Genomic DNA, 17,485 nt, shown 5'->3' with positions numbered 1-17,485 from the left:
TGACAAGGGTTCTGCTTTAGCAAATGAGCTGCACTCCTGCTTTGCTTGGGGCCATCTGCACCAGAATTGTCCTGGTGCTGCTGGTAAATGTTGTCTGCATAGGAGCTGGACCTGCACCTGCAGCCTGGCACCACAGTCTGAGGTGACCTCTCACTGCTGCTCAGTTGTTGGGGACAGGCTTAGCTGTTGTCCCTGTCCCTGAGGGGCCATGCTGGGGCCCTGCAGCCCCTAGGCTTGGTGCTGACCTGCTCACAGGCCCTGGGGCTGTTCCACCCTGGGCCAGTGGCTTTGCTGGGCCAGCATTCAGTCCCTGCACAGTACCTGGGCTCTCCTGGGCGTGCCGGTGCAGGAGCCCACAGCTCCCCCGCCTGGCTCTGGCTAAACCCTGCACTGCAGGGCCAGCATTGCTGTTTATGGATGTACAACCTACAGAGCCTGAGATGGGGCAAACAAACATTTGTAAGAGGGTGGCAGCTGTGCCTGGTGGGCATTTCCAGAGGGCTGGTAACCACCACGCCTTCACTGCTCCCCCAGACTCCCAGAGGAGCGTGCTCCAGGATCAAAACTGGCCTGAAAAATTCACACCCCAAGTCATCAGGAATGCAGGAGGCTTTATTGGCAGTAAAAGGTCAACACGTTCTCTTGGTTTCCTCGTGTGAGGATGATGGGGGGTCTCAGGTCCTGAGAGAGGGTCTCCAGCCAGGCCATGTACAGGGAGCTGGGGCAGCGGCCCTTCCTGCCGATGGGCGGGGTGCTGCAGACAGCGGGGAGGGGCGTGAGGCAGGGCCGGCACCGAGCCCGACACAGCCCCGTCAGTCCAGGGCAGGTTAATTCCCTAAAAAGGGCCAACACCACATCCTCCCAGCCGACAGGACCCCAGCTGGAGCCCGTGGTGTCTTCCAAGGGTTTTCCCTGTGGTGCAGCACTCTCACCAGAGAATCATGGTGTCAGTGCAGGACCTCCCCACCCAGGGAGGGGTGAACATCCCGAGGGATGATTCCCATGGGGCAAGAAACAGGCGTGAGGGCATTACTGGCACTTACATGGCTATGAGTGCTGCATCCCGTGAGTAATCCCGCAAAATCTCATTCAGCCTCACTTGTCGGAGTGACTGCAGAGCAAAGAGCATCGAGAAACACAAAATAACGGTTTCCAGAAAGACTAAATTTTGTCTGAAAAGCAGGAGACCCTTTGCAGGATCTCCCCTGGCACTGGTGCTACCTTGGCTCTGTTTTTATCGACCTCCTCATCAGAAATCTTCCAGGGACAGCCCTGCCTCATCTCGTTCACTGTGGCCTCATCTTTGAAACCATCGTTCAGCCTGAAGGGAGCGATGAGTTCATCAAATCGCTTGATGCTGCAACACAAGCAGACAGTGCCAAGGAAGAGGGTCTGGGCAGGTTTGGGGGCACTGTGGGGGCACGGGCAAGGGAAGGGGAGTGGTTACTGCTCTGGCCGGGGTTTCTGGTTGATGTCAGGGAGGATGTGGACCTCATGGAAGCCGAGGCGGAACTTGCTCAGTAGAGAGACAATCCTAGTGGAGGGAAAAGGACAGATTTCCCCAAAATTAGCAGGGAATGGTAGCTCTGACCGGGACCTGCCACAGCAGAGAACCCTGCTGCTGGCGTCAGTTTGCACTTTGGGTTTTCCCACTCTGCAGCCACATTGATTTCCAGAGAAATGAGGCAAAGCAGCCAGGTCAGAGCTCACAGATCCCATTATGGCAAAGCTGGGAGGGCTCAGCAGGATGGGAAGCAGCTTGTGTCACCACCCACAGGACAGTGGCAGTGGCCAAGAGCTGCAGTGGCCACCAGAACTTACGCCTTCCTCTCCTCGTCCATCCTGTTGATCTGCCCGCCGACAAACACCCGGATTTTGCACTTCGCCCAGCGCTTCTTGCGCCCCAGCAGGTAGGGGATGAGCAGCGTGAGACCTGGCCCCAGAACACCCGGTGGGATTGCAGCAGTGAGCCCCAGGCTCACTAGTGCTTCCTTCCTTGGTGCCAAGGGCCAGGGATGTCCTGGCACCATTTGGCAGGACTGAGCTCTCCTAGGCGCCACAGTGGAGGTGCTGGGCTCACATTATCTGGACAGATGGAAGGTGAAGGTTACCTCCATCATCAAAGAGCCAGTAAATGTCAATGGTCTTCTTGCCCTGCTTGCTCTGGAAGATGGTGCTTGCCTGCTGCTCACTGGCCAAGGTGGTGGGGTCTGCTGCTAGGGCAAGAGGGTCCTGGTATCAGCAAAGGGCACCACCAGCCACAGATTAAAGGCATCACTTCTTCCTGATCCCAGTCCTGCTCCCCAGGGCTTGAAACCCCCACCCCGCCTGCAAAATAATCCTCAGAGCTGGGGATGCTCTGGGGGATCACAAGGCAGGACCAACCTACCTGTGCCTGGGGCTGCTCTGCTGCCAGTGCCATTCTCGGGGTGCTCTGCTGCCTCGAACGTGAGGTTAACTGAGGAGGGAGGAGAGGAGCAAGGGCAGCACAGCAGTGCCTCACTGTCCCCATCCCTTTGATCCCAGCACAGGAGTGATGTCCTGCCAGCACTGTGGCCTTTGTCTGGGGACATGGTGCTGGCTGGCACACCCCACAGCTCCATGTCTCTGTGCATCCCTGGCCAACCAAAGCCACCTACCATGTGCCTGCAGCACTCCGGAAACGTTCAGCCCTTCCTTCATCCGCATTACGCACACGCCGTACTTGAAATCGAATGCGTCACTGGAAGGAGGGAAGAGAGGGAGTTAATGGAGGGTGCACTGTCAGCCCAGCTGGACCCTGAGCACGTGACTGCAGCCGTCGGTGGGGCCACCACCAGCTGCCAGTGTCCCCAAGAGGTGGAGGAGCCAGTGTGGCCGTACTGCAGGATGCCCACGTAGTCCTCCAGGCTCTGGGGAGATGCCGTCTGCCAGTTCCTCTTGTAGCCCAGCACTAAGATGTTAGGTCTCATCTTCCCGAGGCCAGCAGCCTATGGATAGATGTCCCCATGAGACCCCTCTGCAGGGACAGACGGACACAGGTGGTGTCAGTCCACTCCATGGGGGAGCAACACAGGGGGGTGCCTGGAGATTGTGGAGGGAGGTCAGAATTCCCCCAGGATGTGACAAAGAGGAGGGACCCTGCTGCTGGAAGGCCAGTGATGGCTGTACCTGGATGAGCATTTGGACACCACTTCTCAAATCCTCAGCCACCACATCTGTGTAGAAAGCCTTGATCTTCCTCTTCATTAGCCACTTAGTGTGGCCATCTGCCATCAGCCGGGACTCCGGCATCTTCTGCTTCCACGGGCCCTGCAGGAATCAGGAGCAGGAGCTCAGGCAGCCCCTTCCAACTGATGGTCTTGCCACCAAGGACTTCTAGCTCCTCTCTTCCCAAATCATTGGCAAGAGGTGGATGTAACCACTGCACACATGGGAGGTTGCAATCACAGCCAAGAAAACCAGTGAATCCAGGGAGTCAACAGCCAGTGCACACAATCCCAACAGTCCTGTGGGTGCAGATGAGCTGGTTCTTACTGCACCCAATTGCTCTGGAGTCTGCAGGGCTGCAGGACCCCCCTGTGGTCTGAGCAACTACTTCATCCTTCCAAATCTTCTGCAATTAATTGGCAAAGGGAAGCCATAAGCCCACGGGGACATCCTGATGCTTCACCAATATTGCTTAATAACTCAGAGGGGCTTCCAGTTGACACATTTCATCATCCAGCAGCACACAAGTGGGCACATTTCAACCTCCACCCTGTGAGCGCACTAGGATACAACCTGGTGGCCAGAGCCCCCAGGACAAGGAACTAACCAGCTCCTGCAGGTGACTCACAATCAGCACGTTGCCACAGAGCATCAGGCTGAGGTTCTTGGTGAAGGTCCCCACAAAATCCACCAGTGCAGGGCGGAAGTTGGGTGGGCCGGTCAGCACCAGGCACTGTGGTCTGCAGGCAGGGGAAAAAGAGAGCGAGGAAGAGTACTTTGGAGGCATCCAGCCCTTTTGGAATGAGCCATGTTTCTTCTCCCATGCTTGGCCAGTGGCAGCCATAGGGAGCATCTTTAGAATGAGAAAACATGTGACCTGAGGCTCCAGTTTCACTCTTTGGTCTTTTTATATCAGATGAGACCAATGTGTCTGCCTGGTACAGGGAGGGCAGGGTTTCCCCGGATTTCTACCGTACATGGCACACACATGGGATTTTAAAGAGACACATTTTGCTGTAGCTCCTGGTTACTGAGGATGGTGGTGAGGGTGTGGCCATGGGCACCATGCCTCCCTGGCTCTTTATCCCACTCCCTCCGTGCCCATCAATGCAATGAGCTGCCCTTGCCTGTAGTTCTTGATGTGCTCATCCACTTCGCTCAGCCCCACTGAGTAGTTGAGGGCCATGTTGTAGGAGCTGGCTTGCATGGAGGAGCCCCAGTTGACATCTGCATGGGGAGGATGGATTAGCAACAGGGCCAGACACCTTCTGGAGCATCACCAGTGCCAGGTTACCACCACCCACCTGGCTTTTTGTAGAGGACATATCCCAGGAGGAAGATGACGATGCCGAAGGCAATGAGGGCTGCCCACCAGGTCAGCAGGAACATGATCACCACTGAGACGGCAGCTCCAAAGAGTGCAGCCCACTTGCTGTAATACCGAAAGGAGGGTCGCCAGCCTGCACGCAAACACACACACAGAGAGCCGCTGCCGGGAGGGGGAGCCGCACCGGGAGCCGCGGCCGCAGGGCTCGGCTGGCGGGCACAGCCCACCTGGGGAGTTGGTGATGGAGGCGTGGAAGCAGCTGAAGTTGATGAGGGCGTAGGAGCAGAGGAAGAAGTTGGAGATGATGGGGGCGATGGCATTGAGCTCGGCTGTGGGAGGGGGAGAAAGAGAGCGAGCTGTCAGTGGTGGGGACTGAGCCACCCTGCTGGTGGCAGGCTGCAGGAGGGTACTGGGGCAGCAAGCACCCACCGATGAGGATAAAGCCAACAGCAATGACATAGGTGAGCATGTAGCCACGGATGGGCTCGCTGTTCCTCCCATAGCCCTTCCCAAAGAAGCCAATGAGAGGATAGAGCTGGTCCTTGCAGAGACACTGCAAAGAGAGACACAGTGGGGACAGCAGGCTGTGCCAGGGACACGGGCTGGCAGTGCCATGGTGGCTCCAGCATCCCTAAGAGCAAGGGCCAAACTGGAGCCATGCCCTGTGTTGGCAGCAGCATCCTCCTTGCCCCAGGGCTGCTCATGGATGCAGAGCCCTGCACCAAGGAGCATCACCCACTGCTGAGCTCAGGGAGAGGAGCTGGGGTGTGCAGACACCACCCCCTCACCTGGAAGACTTTGGGGGCTGAGACAAGGCAGGCCAATGCTGAGGAGAGGGTAGCACCAAAGATTCCTGCTGTAATGAGGGGGCCAAATCCAGACACCATGCTCATGCTCTGCATGAAAACCAGGGGATCAGGAACCCCAGCATCTCCAGTGCACCAACCTCCACCCCAACCCTGAGGGATTCCCAGTCCTAGGCCCCATCCTGCTGCATTTCCTTTAACATTATCCAGGCAGCAACGTCTAGCCACATCCAAAAGCCCACCACCAAGTGCCTTCCTGTTAAAAAATGGCTGTTTCAAGAGCATGGGTGCCCCCAGGATGGCAGGGAGGTGCCAGGCATTCAGCTGCCTGGGAAAGCCATCCATTGCAGCACAGACCTGGCCAGGAACAGGGGCTGGCCATGGTTCTGAGCAGTACCTGGTAGTAGTTGCTGAGCCCATATCGGCAGCTCTGCTGTTGGGCACAGGCAGTGAAGTTCCAGCCGAAGCTGCAGGCCAGCCCCTCACAGCCCGGAGAACCCACGGCCACGCTGTCGTTCAGGCTGCCTGAGGCGTCTCGGACCACACAGGCACCTGGGGGACACACAGGGCCAGAGCAGGGCTGGAACCTCTCCATGGTTTCAGGAAGCCCAGCCCCACATCCCATTGCCTGTGACAACTCCCAGGTCCCTGCCATGGGGCTTTGAGCAATGCCAGGAGCTCCACAGCCCTCCCAAAATGACTTTGCCCCATGTGGGGGTAACAACAAGGTCCGGCACCTGTGGCACTCACACTGGGATATCAGTGCCAGTGTCCACAGCTTGCTCCTGGCTCCTACACACCTGCATCCTCCCAGGCCACCCATTTAGGGTAGGGGCCAGCCCACCCACCCAGCCCCACTTACCAATGGTAGCAGAAAGCACCAGGTAGGACATCGTGGTCCAGAAGATAGCCATCAAGGTGCCCTTGGGGATGGCTATGGCAGGATCCTGCCCAAGGGAGTTGCAGAGATATGTAAAACAGCTTTCCAGCAGCAGTGCTAATGTAGGCAGCTTATTTGTGGCTGCTGTACAGGAGGAATTTTAATTCACTGTATCACAAAGCCACAGAGCATCTCCTGGCTGAGCCCAAAGTTTCCATAAGAAATAAAACAAAGTCCAAAGGTTGGATCAAAATGAAAGCCCCAGGGAAAAAAGGACTTGAGCCCTGAGAAACACTGGCTCAGTCAGCAAGAGTCACAACCCACCTTCAGGTCACCTGAAATGTTGGCCCCAGCCAGGATGCCGGTTGCGGACGGGAAGAAGATGGAAAACAAGCCAAAGAAGGAGCCCTCAGGTCCACGCCAGTTGGGCACAAAGTTCTGAGCAAAGATATCAGCTGGGGAGGAAGCAAAGGAGAAGCATTTAAGGCCTCTTGGCTACTATTTTCCTGGCTAAAGCACATTAGCACTAGCTTGGTGCTCTCCCCAAACTGCAGCAAAGAGCCAGGCTCCAGAGATGCACTTGGACCTGCTGAGTGCAACCCCAGTCTGGGTGGACCCACCTCGGTAGCTGAAGAAGCCCTTTGCTTGCTTCTCAGCAGTGGCTGGGATCACTGTCCCCACCAGGTAGTTAATGAAGGAAACCAAGATGACCAGGAAGAACAGTATCTGTGCCTGCCAGACCAGAAAGAGCCAGCTGAAGAACTGGGCATTGGGGCACAGAAAGAGTGAAGAATGCATTTGGAGAAATCCATGCCTGTTTTTGGGGAGCTACAGGCATCCTCTGCTCCTCAGATGCCTGGTGGCCAGCAGGGACAACTCTTATCAGCCCAGGAGAAAAATGTGAGCAGGAGAGAGGGTTACCTTGGCCTCCCATTCCATGCCAGCCAGGGAAATGCCCAGCAGCACCGTCACAGTGATGACCCCAATGATTCGGATGTCATTGGTGGGGTCTACGATGAGGGAATTGTGCTCCTGAGGAAAGGGAACTATTTACAACATGGAAATAACCCTCTTCCTTACCAAACCACTGTTTTTTCTGAGTTTTAGCAGCCACTGTTTGATTATCAGTGGTCCAATGGTAATGCAAATATTGATAATCAACACAGGTTGTGCAAAGAGAAGGTGAGGATGGAGGGGTAGGGGGGACGTTGGGACCCAGAGCTGCTCTCTTACCTGCAGCAGGTCCCGGACAGTTTCAGCAAAGCCCACTGTGTGCATGGCCACGGCCACGGCGTTTGCAAAGGCAAAGATCAGCCCGATGGAGCCGCCCAGCTCCGGCCCCAGGCTCCGTGAGATCAGGAAGTAGGTGCCTCCTGAGGCAGGGAACACCCATGGCATTACTGCTTCCCCCAGGTTTTGGGGTTCCCCCGCACCTCACAGCCCATGCCAGGAGCTCACATCCATGGGGCAGCCCCAGGATAAAGAGAGCCCTGGAGTGGCTGGGAAGGAACACACTACCTGACTTCACTTTGCCATTGGTGGATATGGCAGAGATGGACAAGCCGGTTATGGTGGTCACTGTCACAGACATGAGGATGATGAGCCATGTCAGGGCTGTGGGGAAAGGGCATTGCTTCACTGCTGTATCCCCCAGCCTTCCCTAGAGTCCCACCAACCCCCAGATGTCTGGGTGATGATGGGCCCAGTGCCACTGTCCAGCCCATGGTGAACCACAGCACCCACCGATTCCTGCCTGGGCGGTGATCCAGGGCAAGCGCAAGTAGAGGATAACTCCCCAAATGTTCAGCATGCAGCGGATCTGAGGGGGACAGAGGGGACCTGGCCATCAGGGCATTGGCACCTGGGGATGGCCAAACCATGCCAGCTCTGCTGCTCCTCAGAGAAAACCACCCCACCGAGGAGGGCAGGGAATTGCTCAAAGCACATGTGCTTGCAAAAATACAGACATTAGGGAAAAATGCAATAAGGGTAAAATGCTTACGAGGTAGGAGAGCAGGGGGATGCTCATGGGGGATGGTCACACTCACCATGACGCCCTTCACCCAGCCAAAGCGGACGGGTTCTGGCTCGGAGTCTCTGCCTGGCTCCCCTTCTGCCTCCTCCAGCCCAGCCTCCGGCCCGGCCTCTGGCAGCCCATTGCTGTGCTGCACGTCCGACACCGGCGTGCGAAGGCGGCTCGGGTCAGGCTGTGGGACGAGGGGAAGGCAGGTGAGGGTGGACTTCAGGCAGCTGTCCCTGGAGGCAATGCTCTGGCTGAGCACACAGCTGGATCCTCTGGCTTCTCTCAGGGCCTTCTTGGGAATATGCAGTTGGCACAGCACCAGTAACGGCACCAAGAGGCAGGAGACAGAGTGACCCACGACAGGCACTTTGCAGGGACCAGCAGCATGGCCAGGGGATGCCAGAGATGTTATGGGTACAGCCAAGCCCCCTGTTACCTTGAGGATGGAGTGCAGGTCAGCCAGCGAGGGCCTGCCCTTCCTGGGGTCGCCCACGCCCTTGCTGTTGGCGTAGTGCTCGTAGGCTGGCACCACATCCACTGTGTTGTAGCCGAAGGTCCTGGTGCAGAGGGTGCTGCTGGACAGCTGGGTGGGCTGGGCGCTGTCACAGCTGGACCCCTCGGTGGGTGTGTAGGGACCCCGGCCCGCCTCCTCCATGCCCAGGAGGGTGCTGATGGTGAAGCGGCCGCTGCAGCGGGCTGGGGGCACATCTGGGATGGGCAGCTCGGCCATTGCCCCTGCCCAGCAGCCTGCCAGGTGGGGACAGGGTGGAGAGGGGCTTGCCGGCTTTATACTGCACAAAACCGGAGCGAGGTGACCGGCACACACCCACCACTGATGCTAATAGAGGAAAGGAATCAGCCTGAACCACCTCGAGCTGGTCAGGGGGAAAAAAATAGCTGGAAGGGATACCAAAACCACCATAATGGGCATCACTGCCTCCCAGCGCTCGATGGGGCCAGCGATAACGGATTTGAGATTAAGGCCCAAGGACAGATCAGCAGAGAAATGCAGCGCTGAGTTTGCCTCCGGCCCCAACCCAGGAACATTCAGTTCACAGGGATTTATTATGGAAAAAGGGAGCAAGACTCCCACGCACCCTCACCCTTCCCTGGGATACTGCCCCAGACCTGTCAGATCTCGTAAATCATCCTGGCTGGTCTCCAAGGTGCCGCCTGTGGCACTGAGCTGGGCCGGATGTGGGGAGGGGAACAGGGCCTTTATCTCACAGTGAAACGAGGGGGAAGGGGGGAGTGTGACATCAAGGGATCTGAGGGATGCTCCTGCTGGAACTCGGATTCCAGGCTGCTGGAGAAGACAGGGTGCACAGAGTGGTGTAAGTCTGTCTGTGCTTGTCCAGGGCTGGGAGCTGGCAGCTCTCAGTACCAGGCAGCAGAGATGCCCGTGGTCCCACAGCCCCTTTCCCCTCCAGACCCAGGGACAGGGTACCACTAAGCCCCCAGGGCTCAGAACTGCCCCCAGTTCCATCCCTGAGTCAACAAGCCACTTAAACCCTTGCCCCCATCACACAGAAAACAAGATGAAGCTATGTGGCCACAACCCCACAGCGACAGGAGCTGAGGACAGGGGGAGGGATGGGCGCTTGTTTCACTCCCCAGCCCCTGTCACATGTGCCACCAAAGCAGTTACAGATAAGATCAGCAAAGACAGCAAACAAGGCCAGCAATAAAGTTCGAGGGCAGCCCATTGGAATTTCAGCTCTGTGTGGCTTTGCAAGTTAATGGAAAATTGGGCCTGCCTGCTGTGCTGCCTCTGGCTCTCTTTGCATTCACACACAAATTTTGACCTGATTTTTGAGGACTTGCTCCAGCCCCCTTGTTTGTGTGAGGGCAGATGGCTGTGATCAGCCAAGCCCCGGGCAGCCGGGGGAAGCTGAGGGCAGCAGCCCGGTCTGCATCCCTGCTCAGCCCTTGCAGCACTGCAGGGCACCTCAGAGCCCGGAGAGCAGGGACAAGGGCCAGGTGAGGACCAGGAAAGAGCCTCACCCCAGAGCACCTCACACAACAACCTCCACAAAGTGGACACCAGCTTCCTCTCACAACAGATGCACCAGCAGACTCACACCCAGCAGAAGTGGCTTTATTTTAGAACCTCACCGTTTCATCAAAACCGCTGATTTGCCCAAAGCAGCACAAATCAGTCTCTTAGTGGGGGGCCTGTTAAACACAGCACAGTCAGCGATGCTCCAGAAGGCACAGGAGGGCTCCGGAGGCGGGCGAGGAGCGAAGCGAGTGGTATGATGCAACCCTGGTGTGGTGAAATAGCCGGATTGCAGGAAGCGCTTGCCGTCGGCCTGATTCACAACACCAGCTGCAGCAACAATACCGGGGCAGCGGCGGCGCTGGGAGCTGCGGCAGGGAGGGAGCTCCGAGCCTCTCCCCAGCCCCTCCACTCACACGGAACAGCTGCCAAGTTGTTTCTGCAGGGCTTCCCCTCACTTCCAGCCGATCCCCCAGTTTGTTCTGGGTATTAAATGCATCAAATGAACCCAAAATCGAGTTAAGCCGAGCATGGTTGCAGTGCATTACACAGCTTCTTTTAAAGTGTTATATTCCAAAAAGCTTCAATTAAGCTTTAATTGACCTGTTTCCATCCCTGTGGAAGAGAGAACCTACCCCGAGTGACACAGGACACACCAATGATGCAGGGGCTCAGCACTGCAAACCCACCGTGCAGAGCAGACTCAACTTCTCAGCACCACAGCAAGGGAAGCCTGTGAAAAGAAGAGAGATGGTGATTCAGCCAGCTGCCAGTAACCTCTCCCAGTGGGAACACACAGGTCATCTCCCATCTCTTCCAGACACCATTTCTATCTTTCCAGCTTCAAACCCAGAGAGAAAGAGGACAAAAATGCTGGCACAGGGACATGAACAGAGGCAGTATTTGAGTGCTCTCCCACCCCAAGGATGCAGAACTGGAATTAACCATATCCTCTCACTTCTTCCAGGCTGCAAGGAAAACATTTTGCTTCTTTGATAGGCTGGGGTGACAACGGTTAGGAGAGTAACAAAACCAAAAGAAGTGCATTGAAATAACTTTTTCTGAGCACAATTCCTTCAGCTCCTGCAAGGAACAAGGTCCAAGCAATGTCTTAGACAAATGCAGAAGTAGGAAATGGTGGTGAACAGAGAAGTCACCTCATTTAGCAGGTCTACTCCAGCCAGGGGGTCTGGAAAACATAATGAAAAATCAGATTGAGATGCAAAATCTGCATTCAGCAGGGAAATCCAAGAAAAGGCAGAGGAGTAGGAATGTAACCCATAAGCAAATACCCTGACTATGGCTAACATATTCTGGGGTAATGGTGAAAATACTTAAAAGGATTCATTTTGTTGTCTGGACTAGAAAAACCTCACAGGGACAGCTGAGAATACAGGACCCACTGACACCAGCTTTCTTAGTGTTTAAGAGGCCATCAAGGCACATTTCAGCAGTGCCAGTTCCCACAGGGGCTGACTGTCTTCCCTTAGCTCAGCATAGTTTTTACCAGATTAATCCTGGGTAGAACTTTTAACTAATTTTTTTCCTACTGGGATGGTAACATAGAACAGAAGTTTACAGCAAGTATTTCTAGATCTCCCGGCAACTCCCCTGTAAAACCAGAGCACCTCACTCAGCCCTTGGTCCTTGGAGGAGGTGCAGCGTTAGGAGCTGCTGTGCTGGAATTGCAGCATGTGTGGATGTTTCAGAACCACAGAGACACACAAACTGTGGAACACAGACCTGGAGACCGCCTGCCTCTGCTGCACCCACACCAGAACAAGATTGTTACACGCTCTCACAGCAAACACCTTTTCACTTTTCCCTCTAATCTCCTGCAGCAACACAAGCTTCAGCTTGTGTATTTGACTCAAACCAATGAGTCACCCTTGGGATGCATCTCATCTACCTGGAGGATTTTTAGTGCCAGGGATTAGTCCCAAGGTAGGAAAAAGCAGATGGAATTATCCTAAACTTAATTTGTGCTTGCTTTGTGTATAAAGAGCAGAGCTCCACTGACGTAGAGATTTGTCAGTTTTTACTCAGAATGAATTCAGCTCAGATGAACATTGCTGGCTCTGCTGCACACTGTGCACTACTCCCTGTTGTAAAGGGAGTGCATGGTGACACCACAGACTATACCAAACAAAAGGCATGAATTTAGTGACACCCCAAAAAACCCTTCCAGCACATAAGCTATTCAGAAAAGGCTAAGCTTGTAAATTAGCAAAGTCAGAGTGATGGTGCAAAACCTGAAGGAGAAGAAGCTGATTGTTCTCTCCAGCAGAATAAACATGATGTGGAGGGAAAACAGGGACATCTGGAAAACTATGGGGGTGCCTTATTCAGCAAAGCACAGGATGTGCATCAGCATCTACCTCAAAGCCCTTGGAGTCATGCAGAGCAGTCAGGTTTGCCAGAGCCAGGCTCAGGCATTGAGCTGGAACCTGCCACTCTGGGGAATGTGGGAAGATGGATGGGATGTAACATTCACCACCTAAGAAGAAATCACAGGGCAATCAACAAGTAATAAATTAACTCCAAATATCTGTGGCTCTTTCTGCTATACCCACAGTCTCTTATCTTGATGGAAATGGGGCCTTACCTTTTCAGGCTTAGTCTTGGGACTTGGACTCCCTGGGGTTTATTTCCCATCTGTCCATCACAGAAGGATCATCTTGAGTTTTGAAAGATGGAATAATTCAGTCTCTGGTTAGCTTAAAAAGCGGCCAAAGGCTGGAATCACAACCACTGGGCACAAAGAGAGGAAACTATGTACAGACATCAACTTTCCCAACACCCAAGTAGGCTGAGAAGCACCAGAAAGCACCTGCTATTGCCTCCTTGAAGGGCAGATGGAGAAAGGGTACTGTACTGCTTACAGAAGGTCCCCAGGTTCAACACTGGACATCAGAACATGCCAGGGAGGCAGCATGAGAGCTCTCCTGAGCAGGGGATGGGCAAGAGGCAAGAGAACAAGGTCCTGAAATGGCAGCACTAAGAGTTGAGCCCCAAAGGACTTCTGTTCCTGCATGAATGGCAGATCAGGGAGAGGGAATTACAGTGGGGAAGGTGGCCCTCACCCTTCCCAGAGTCCAGCAAACATTGTCCCTCTCTTGCTCAGGTCAGTGGTTGCCTGAGGACAGGTGCAGACCTGCCAGACTCTGTATGGGAGGTGATTTCATGCTGGGAGTAACTCAGGGACAGGGGCTGAGCACCAGCAAGGAAAACACAGGAGCAGAGTCATCCTGCAGGACTGCACCTGGGGCAGCCCTGGCCCCACCACCACTGTCCACAAACAGCAGGGAAGGTGCCTGCTCTCCAGGGAATGGGATCAGTTCTTACCTGAGATATGCCAAGAAGCATTTCTACACAAATACACCAGAAATGTTAACAGGCAATACAGCTTTCCACACTCACCTGCTGACATGTTTGTTAGGCAATTCCAGCCCACTCCCACCCCCAAATAACTCCTTGGTAACTCACCAACTCCCCTTTACCTGCAGGGTGTTGTCCAGGTCTCCCTCAGCCTTCAGGTGGGACAGTCCTGGCCATGCTAGAGGAGCTGTACACAGTCCCTAGCTCTATCCTCTGAGAGCCCAGCAGCTGGTTTGCTAATGCTGAGAGACATGGACTGGGGTGACTGGCAAGCCCTCTGCTTCCTGTCCAAAAGGTGGACAAAACTTATGCTACAACATTTCTGGTGAAAAAATAATGAGGAAAATTGTCATCATGTCAGCCAGAAATTCCTCCATCCCAGTAAACAAAGACATTGCAAAATGGAGATGAATTCTCTCCCATGACAGCTATTACCATACAAAGGCTGAAATCAGCCTCTGCATTTTGCTGCCTGGTCTGCATTCCAAATGCCTCATGTTCTCATACCCCAGTAACACAAGAGGGTGAGACAGCAGCAGGGGAGCAGCAAGAGTAACCACCAACATTCCTCCCATTTTTTTCAAAGATAGGCAGTTACATTAAAACTAAAAACTTCTACTGTAACATGCTCCTTGGGCTTTCACTCTCATTTAATTGTAGCTCAAAACACTTAAAGGTAACCGTTTTTAAAGCCCTTTGCTTTTGTAGGGCTCACATTTCCTGCTAAAGCAACAGTAATATCCACCCACACCCAGCACAGCCTCACCTGGGCCTCTCTGGTTCAGCTTCCTCACTTCTGGTGAACTCCACAGGGGCCCACTTGGAATGCAACTGACTAAAATTCATGTGTTGCTCACAAAAAACACTCCTACCAAAATATACCTGTTTCCAACCCAGCTGTTCCTGCAGAAGCTTCAGGAGAGCTGCAGGGCTGTGAGCCCCTGGCTCAGCACAGGGGGTCTGTGCAGCACACAGAGCAGCAGCACATGTGCCACACGAGACAATGGGACAGACTGATGGCAGTGTGTCACAGGGGGGACTGGGGCATCACACACATTTTCAACACTTAACACGCATCCAAAACCCCCTAAAGCTTCTCAGCTCTAAGTACATTTAGCAACAAATCAGAGTTTTCTTCTCCATATCCTCTTCTGCTATAAAATTCCTGTCCCTACTACAGAGCTATGATTTCTTTTTCTGCATAGCCTATTAACTAATTAAGAATAAATTTCTAAATGCAAACCAATTGAAAATAAAATTAATAACAACATAAAAACACAAGAATCGGTGAAAATTAAAATGTCAAAAACAAATATCAAAACCAAAGAAATTTATTTCTGTCAACAAAAATACAGAATACAAAAAATGACACTGGTCCCATGGGCCCTCTGAACGTACTAAAGACAGGCACAGGCTGCTGCACCCCAGGCAAGCTGCTGCTAATTCATGAGGATCTCCATTTGCACCAGTCTTGCATTCGTGTCTCCTGATGTTCTGTATGGGATCATCCCAGCAAACATTATCAGCGCCCGAGCCTGAGACTGAAGTTGCTAAAAAAGAGAAAAACAAAGTACAGTTACTTTAGTATTAAAAAAATACAATACTCTTCAAACACACACATGTAATCTTTTCATCTCAGAGCTGCTCTCTAGAAAAGGAACCTCTGCATTTCAAAGAAAATCCAATTATTCCCTTTTCCAACCATTAAAAGCACGTCAAGTTACTCTTCTGCTTAAAAAATAATCCCATCTTATTTGAAAATACCTAAGAAAAAACATTTTCAGCAATGTGGGGCATTGCTGTACTGCAGCAATCTTGTAATTTCTGCATGAACTGAGCTTTCCCAGGGCAACAGGATTCCTTGCAACCTTGCAAAACAAAGTTGATCCTGTTGAAATGCAGCATTAATGTTCTCAAAGCAGAAGTACTAGAAATGAATCAGAGATGCCCCACACACCTGGAGATCTCCAGCATCACCCTGCAGCAAACCAATCTCCTCAAAGGCTCTTCCTGCCAATAACACAACGAGAGCAGAGGCACCAAGCCCACTCAGACCTTTGCCCAAAGCAACCAAATCCCTTCTTGCACAGCAAAAGACTACAGAACAGCTGAAGGATTTCAGGAATAATTTGTTTCATTTGTTAAAACTGTTAATAAAGTAAAAGGAAAGTAATTTTAATAACTGGTAGGAGTCAAGAGAATACAGAAACCCCAAATCTTTGTAGAAAACTGTTCAGACTGCTTTGATTGCTAACAGGTGTTTCTTCTTAAATATTAAGCATCTCAGATTTACTGTACTGGAAGATCCAACTGTTCAAATCCTGCTTTCACCTACTGCCTTCAGGGAAAGCCAAAGGTTTTTAGGTTGCTATTGGTGTGTGGATGGTAAATCTGATAGCAGGAACTTACAAACTGAGAAGTGACTGAAGCCCATTCCATGGTTGGGCACTATTATAAACACCAGGGTGATGTTAAACCAGTCTGTAATTCAACAGCCACAGAGAAACTGTGGAGGCTGATAATGGAAAAGCTGTGAGCGTTTTCCCTGGACTGACCTAACTGCCAACATCTCCCAGGACAGTTTCCCTCCCAAGCTGTCAGTCACCACCAGTGGATTGACAACTGGATAAGGTGGCCTGGAAATCACTCACTCTGCTCCTGTCAGTGTCTCCCAGCCTGCTCCCAAGTGTGTCACACAGTGAGGCTGTGTAATTGTGTCTGAGCTGCTGCTTTTCAGTAGAGGTCAAAACAGGTGGTAGATGAAAAAAATAAAAGCTTGTCAAGGTGTCTGACTTTAAAGTTAAAGTATTAAGAGGCAAAAACTCTCTCACCATGACTAAGAAAGGTTGAGGAGGGGTGTGAGTTACTGTTCTCTTTACCTTTACAGGAGCAATGATACCAGAGCTGGTCTATTTTCAAAAATCAAACCAATACTTTGGGAAGAACAAACAGAGGTCTGCAGAGGTTAAGAGTGGCCTGGAGGGCTAGATGTTCTATTTGCTGTAATTACTTAATGAACATTACAGTTACTTGCAAATTTTAAATAAGACCATAGATAATTAAAAAAAAATTAATTCCATTGCAGTCATGACCTAATTTTGCCAAGATAATGCCTTTGGGCTGCTGCAGAGAGTTCACCACCCCTGACTGGGGTGAGGAGCCTATGACTTTGCTGTCATGCACTCACAGCATCTGGGTCAGGGCTGTCACCACAGCCACAGTTTCCAGGACTGCAGGCTGGGCTCCCTGCAATCTCTGCCTGAAATCTGACAAAATGGATCAGGCCAAGTGGGACAGGACTTTGTTCCCTTATTCCCAAAACTAATTAATTATATACATAAAAGAAAAAATACCTAAAACAGCTTGGGTGATTTCATTCTGAAATAAACACAATGCAGAAATGCCAGCTCTGACCCCTGATCTTTTCTAGTCCACCTCCAAAGTGGGACAGGAGATGTTCTGCAGAGAGCATTACTGGGTTCAGGGGGCTCCAGCAGTTCTATTCCCCCTCCATCCTGCCAGGTCCTTGCTGTTCCTGCTGAAGTCCCACCCATGGCAGCAGGATCTTGCTCAGGGTGGGTTTGCAGAGCTGTGCTTGGCACCAGAGCGAGATTCAAGGGCTCTGATTTCCTCTCTGGGGATGCTGCTCCCTGCTATGTAGAATAAGCCTCAGAGTAACAAACAGCAACTATCTTTTCTTCTGATGAACAGAGGGATCTGAATGTGCCTGTTCTGATAGAGCTAAAGAAAAGCCAGGGATTTCAAAGACCTGTTCAAGGAAAGGTAATTTTTCACTTGCATTGTCAATGTGTTAAAGCTTCTGAAAGGGTCTGATTTCCCCAGATTTGCTTCCCCAGAGAACATGGAAAAGCTGCCCTTCTCC

The 17,485-nt window shown here is 52.5% G+C and overlaps 2 protein-coding genes across 7 annotated transcripts in view; both read right to left on the bottom strand.

The window, feature by feature from the left end:
* Nucleotides 1-591: 591 nt before the first annotated feature.
* SLC12A3 (solute carrier family 12 member 3) lies at nucleotides 592-10,114 on the bottom strand. 3 transcript variants are annotated; one of them, XM_063167857.1, is made up of 26 exons: nucleotides 8,662-10,114; nucleotides 8,251-8,409; nucleotides 7,946-8,021; nucleotides 7,721-7,816; nucleotides 7,436-7,575; nucleotides 7,124-7,234; nucleotides 6,823-6,934; nucleotides 6,527-6,657; nucleotides 6,185-6,269; nucleotides 5,720-5,874; nucleotides 5,305-5,412; nucleotides 4,946-5,069; nucleotides 4,744-4,845; nucleotides 4,494-4,649; nucleotides 4,317-4,416; nucleotides 3,797-3,929; nucleotides 3,151-3,291; nucleotides 2,863-2,969; nucleotides 2,640-2,722; nucleotides 2,390-2,458; nucleotides 2,112-2,213; nucleotides 1,822-1,933; nucleotides 1,448-1,534; nucleotides 1,222-1,321; nucleotides 1,044-1,111; nucleotides 592-754 (listed from the first exon to the last, which is right to left on the bottom strand). In XM_063167857.1, the coding sequence occupies exons 1-26, from the start codon at nucleotides 8,953-8,955 to the stop codon at nucleotides 613-615; spliced, it is 3,093 nt and encodes a 1,030-aa protein (XP_063023927.1). In that variant the 5' UTR covers nucleotides 8,956-10,114; the 3' UTR covers nucleotides 592-612. The 3 variants fall into 3 exon arrangements, with proteins under 3 accessions (XP_063023927.1, XP_063023925.1, XP_063023926.1); XM_063167855.1 differs by having other exon boundaries at nucleotides 1,222-1,357; nucleotides 8,662-10,112; XM_063167856.1 differs by having other exon boundaries at nucleotides 1,222-1,357; nucleotides 3,818-3,929; nucleotides 8,662-10,111.
* Nucleotides 10,115-14,917: 4,803 nt separating this feature from the next.
* NUP93 (nucleoporin 93) overlaps nucleotides 14,918-17,485 on the bottom strand; it is a 78,669-nt gene continuing 76,101 nt past the window's right edge. For all 4 annotated transcript variants that reach the window (XM_063167861.1, XM_063167860.1, XM_063167859.1 and 1 more), the window contains one exon: nucleotides 14,918-15,152. In XM_063167861.1, coding sequence (XP_063023931.1) covers nucleotides 15,042-15,152 — 111 coding nt within the window. In that variant the 3' untranslated portion in view covers nucleotides 14,918-15,041. The remainder of the gene's footprint in view (nucleotides 15,153-17,485) is intronic.

This window comes from Melospiza melodia, chromosome 13 (genome assembly GCF_035770615.1).
Source record: "Melospiza melodia melodia isolate bMelMel2 chromosome 13, bMelMel2.pri, whole genome shotgun sequence".
Classification (NCBI taxonomy): Eukaryota; Metazoa; Chordata; class Aves; order Passeriformes; family Passerellidae; genus Melospiza; species Melospiza melodia.
Note: the sequence above shows the minus strand (reverse complement) of the source record. Positions and strands in the feature narration are given on the sequence as shown.

Coding starts and splice junctions, on each gene's coding strand:
- SLC12A3 (XM_063167855.1), bottom strand. CDS start 8,955: ATGGCCGAGCTGCCCATCCCAGATGTGCCCCCAGCCCGCTGCAGCGGC. Junction 6,270..6,526: donor ACATTTCAGGTGACCTGAAG/GTGGGTTGTGAC, acceptor TCCCTTGGGCAG/GATCCTGCCATAGCCATCCC. Junction 4,846..4,945: donor TGTTGGCTTTATCCTCATCG/GTGGGTGCTTGC, acceptor CCCCTCCCACAG/CCGAGCTCAATGCCATCGCC.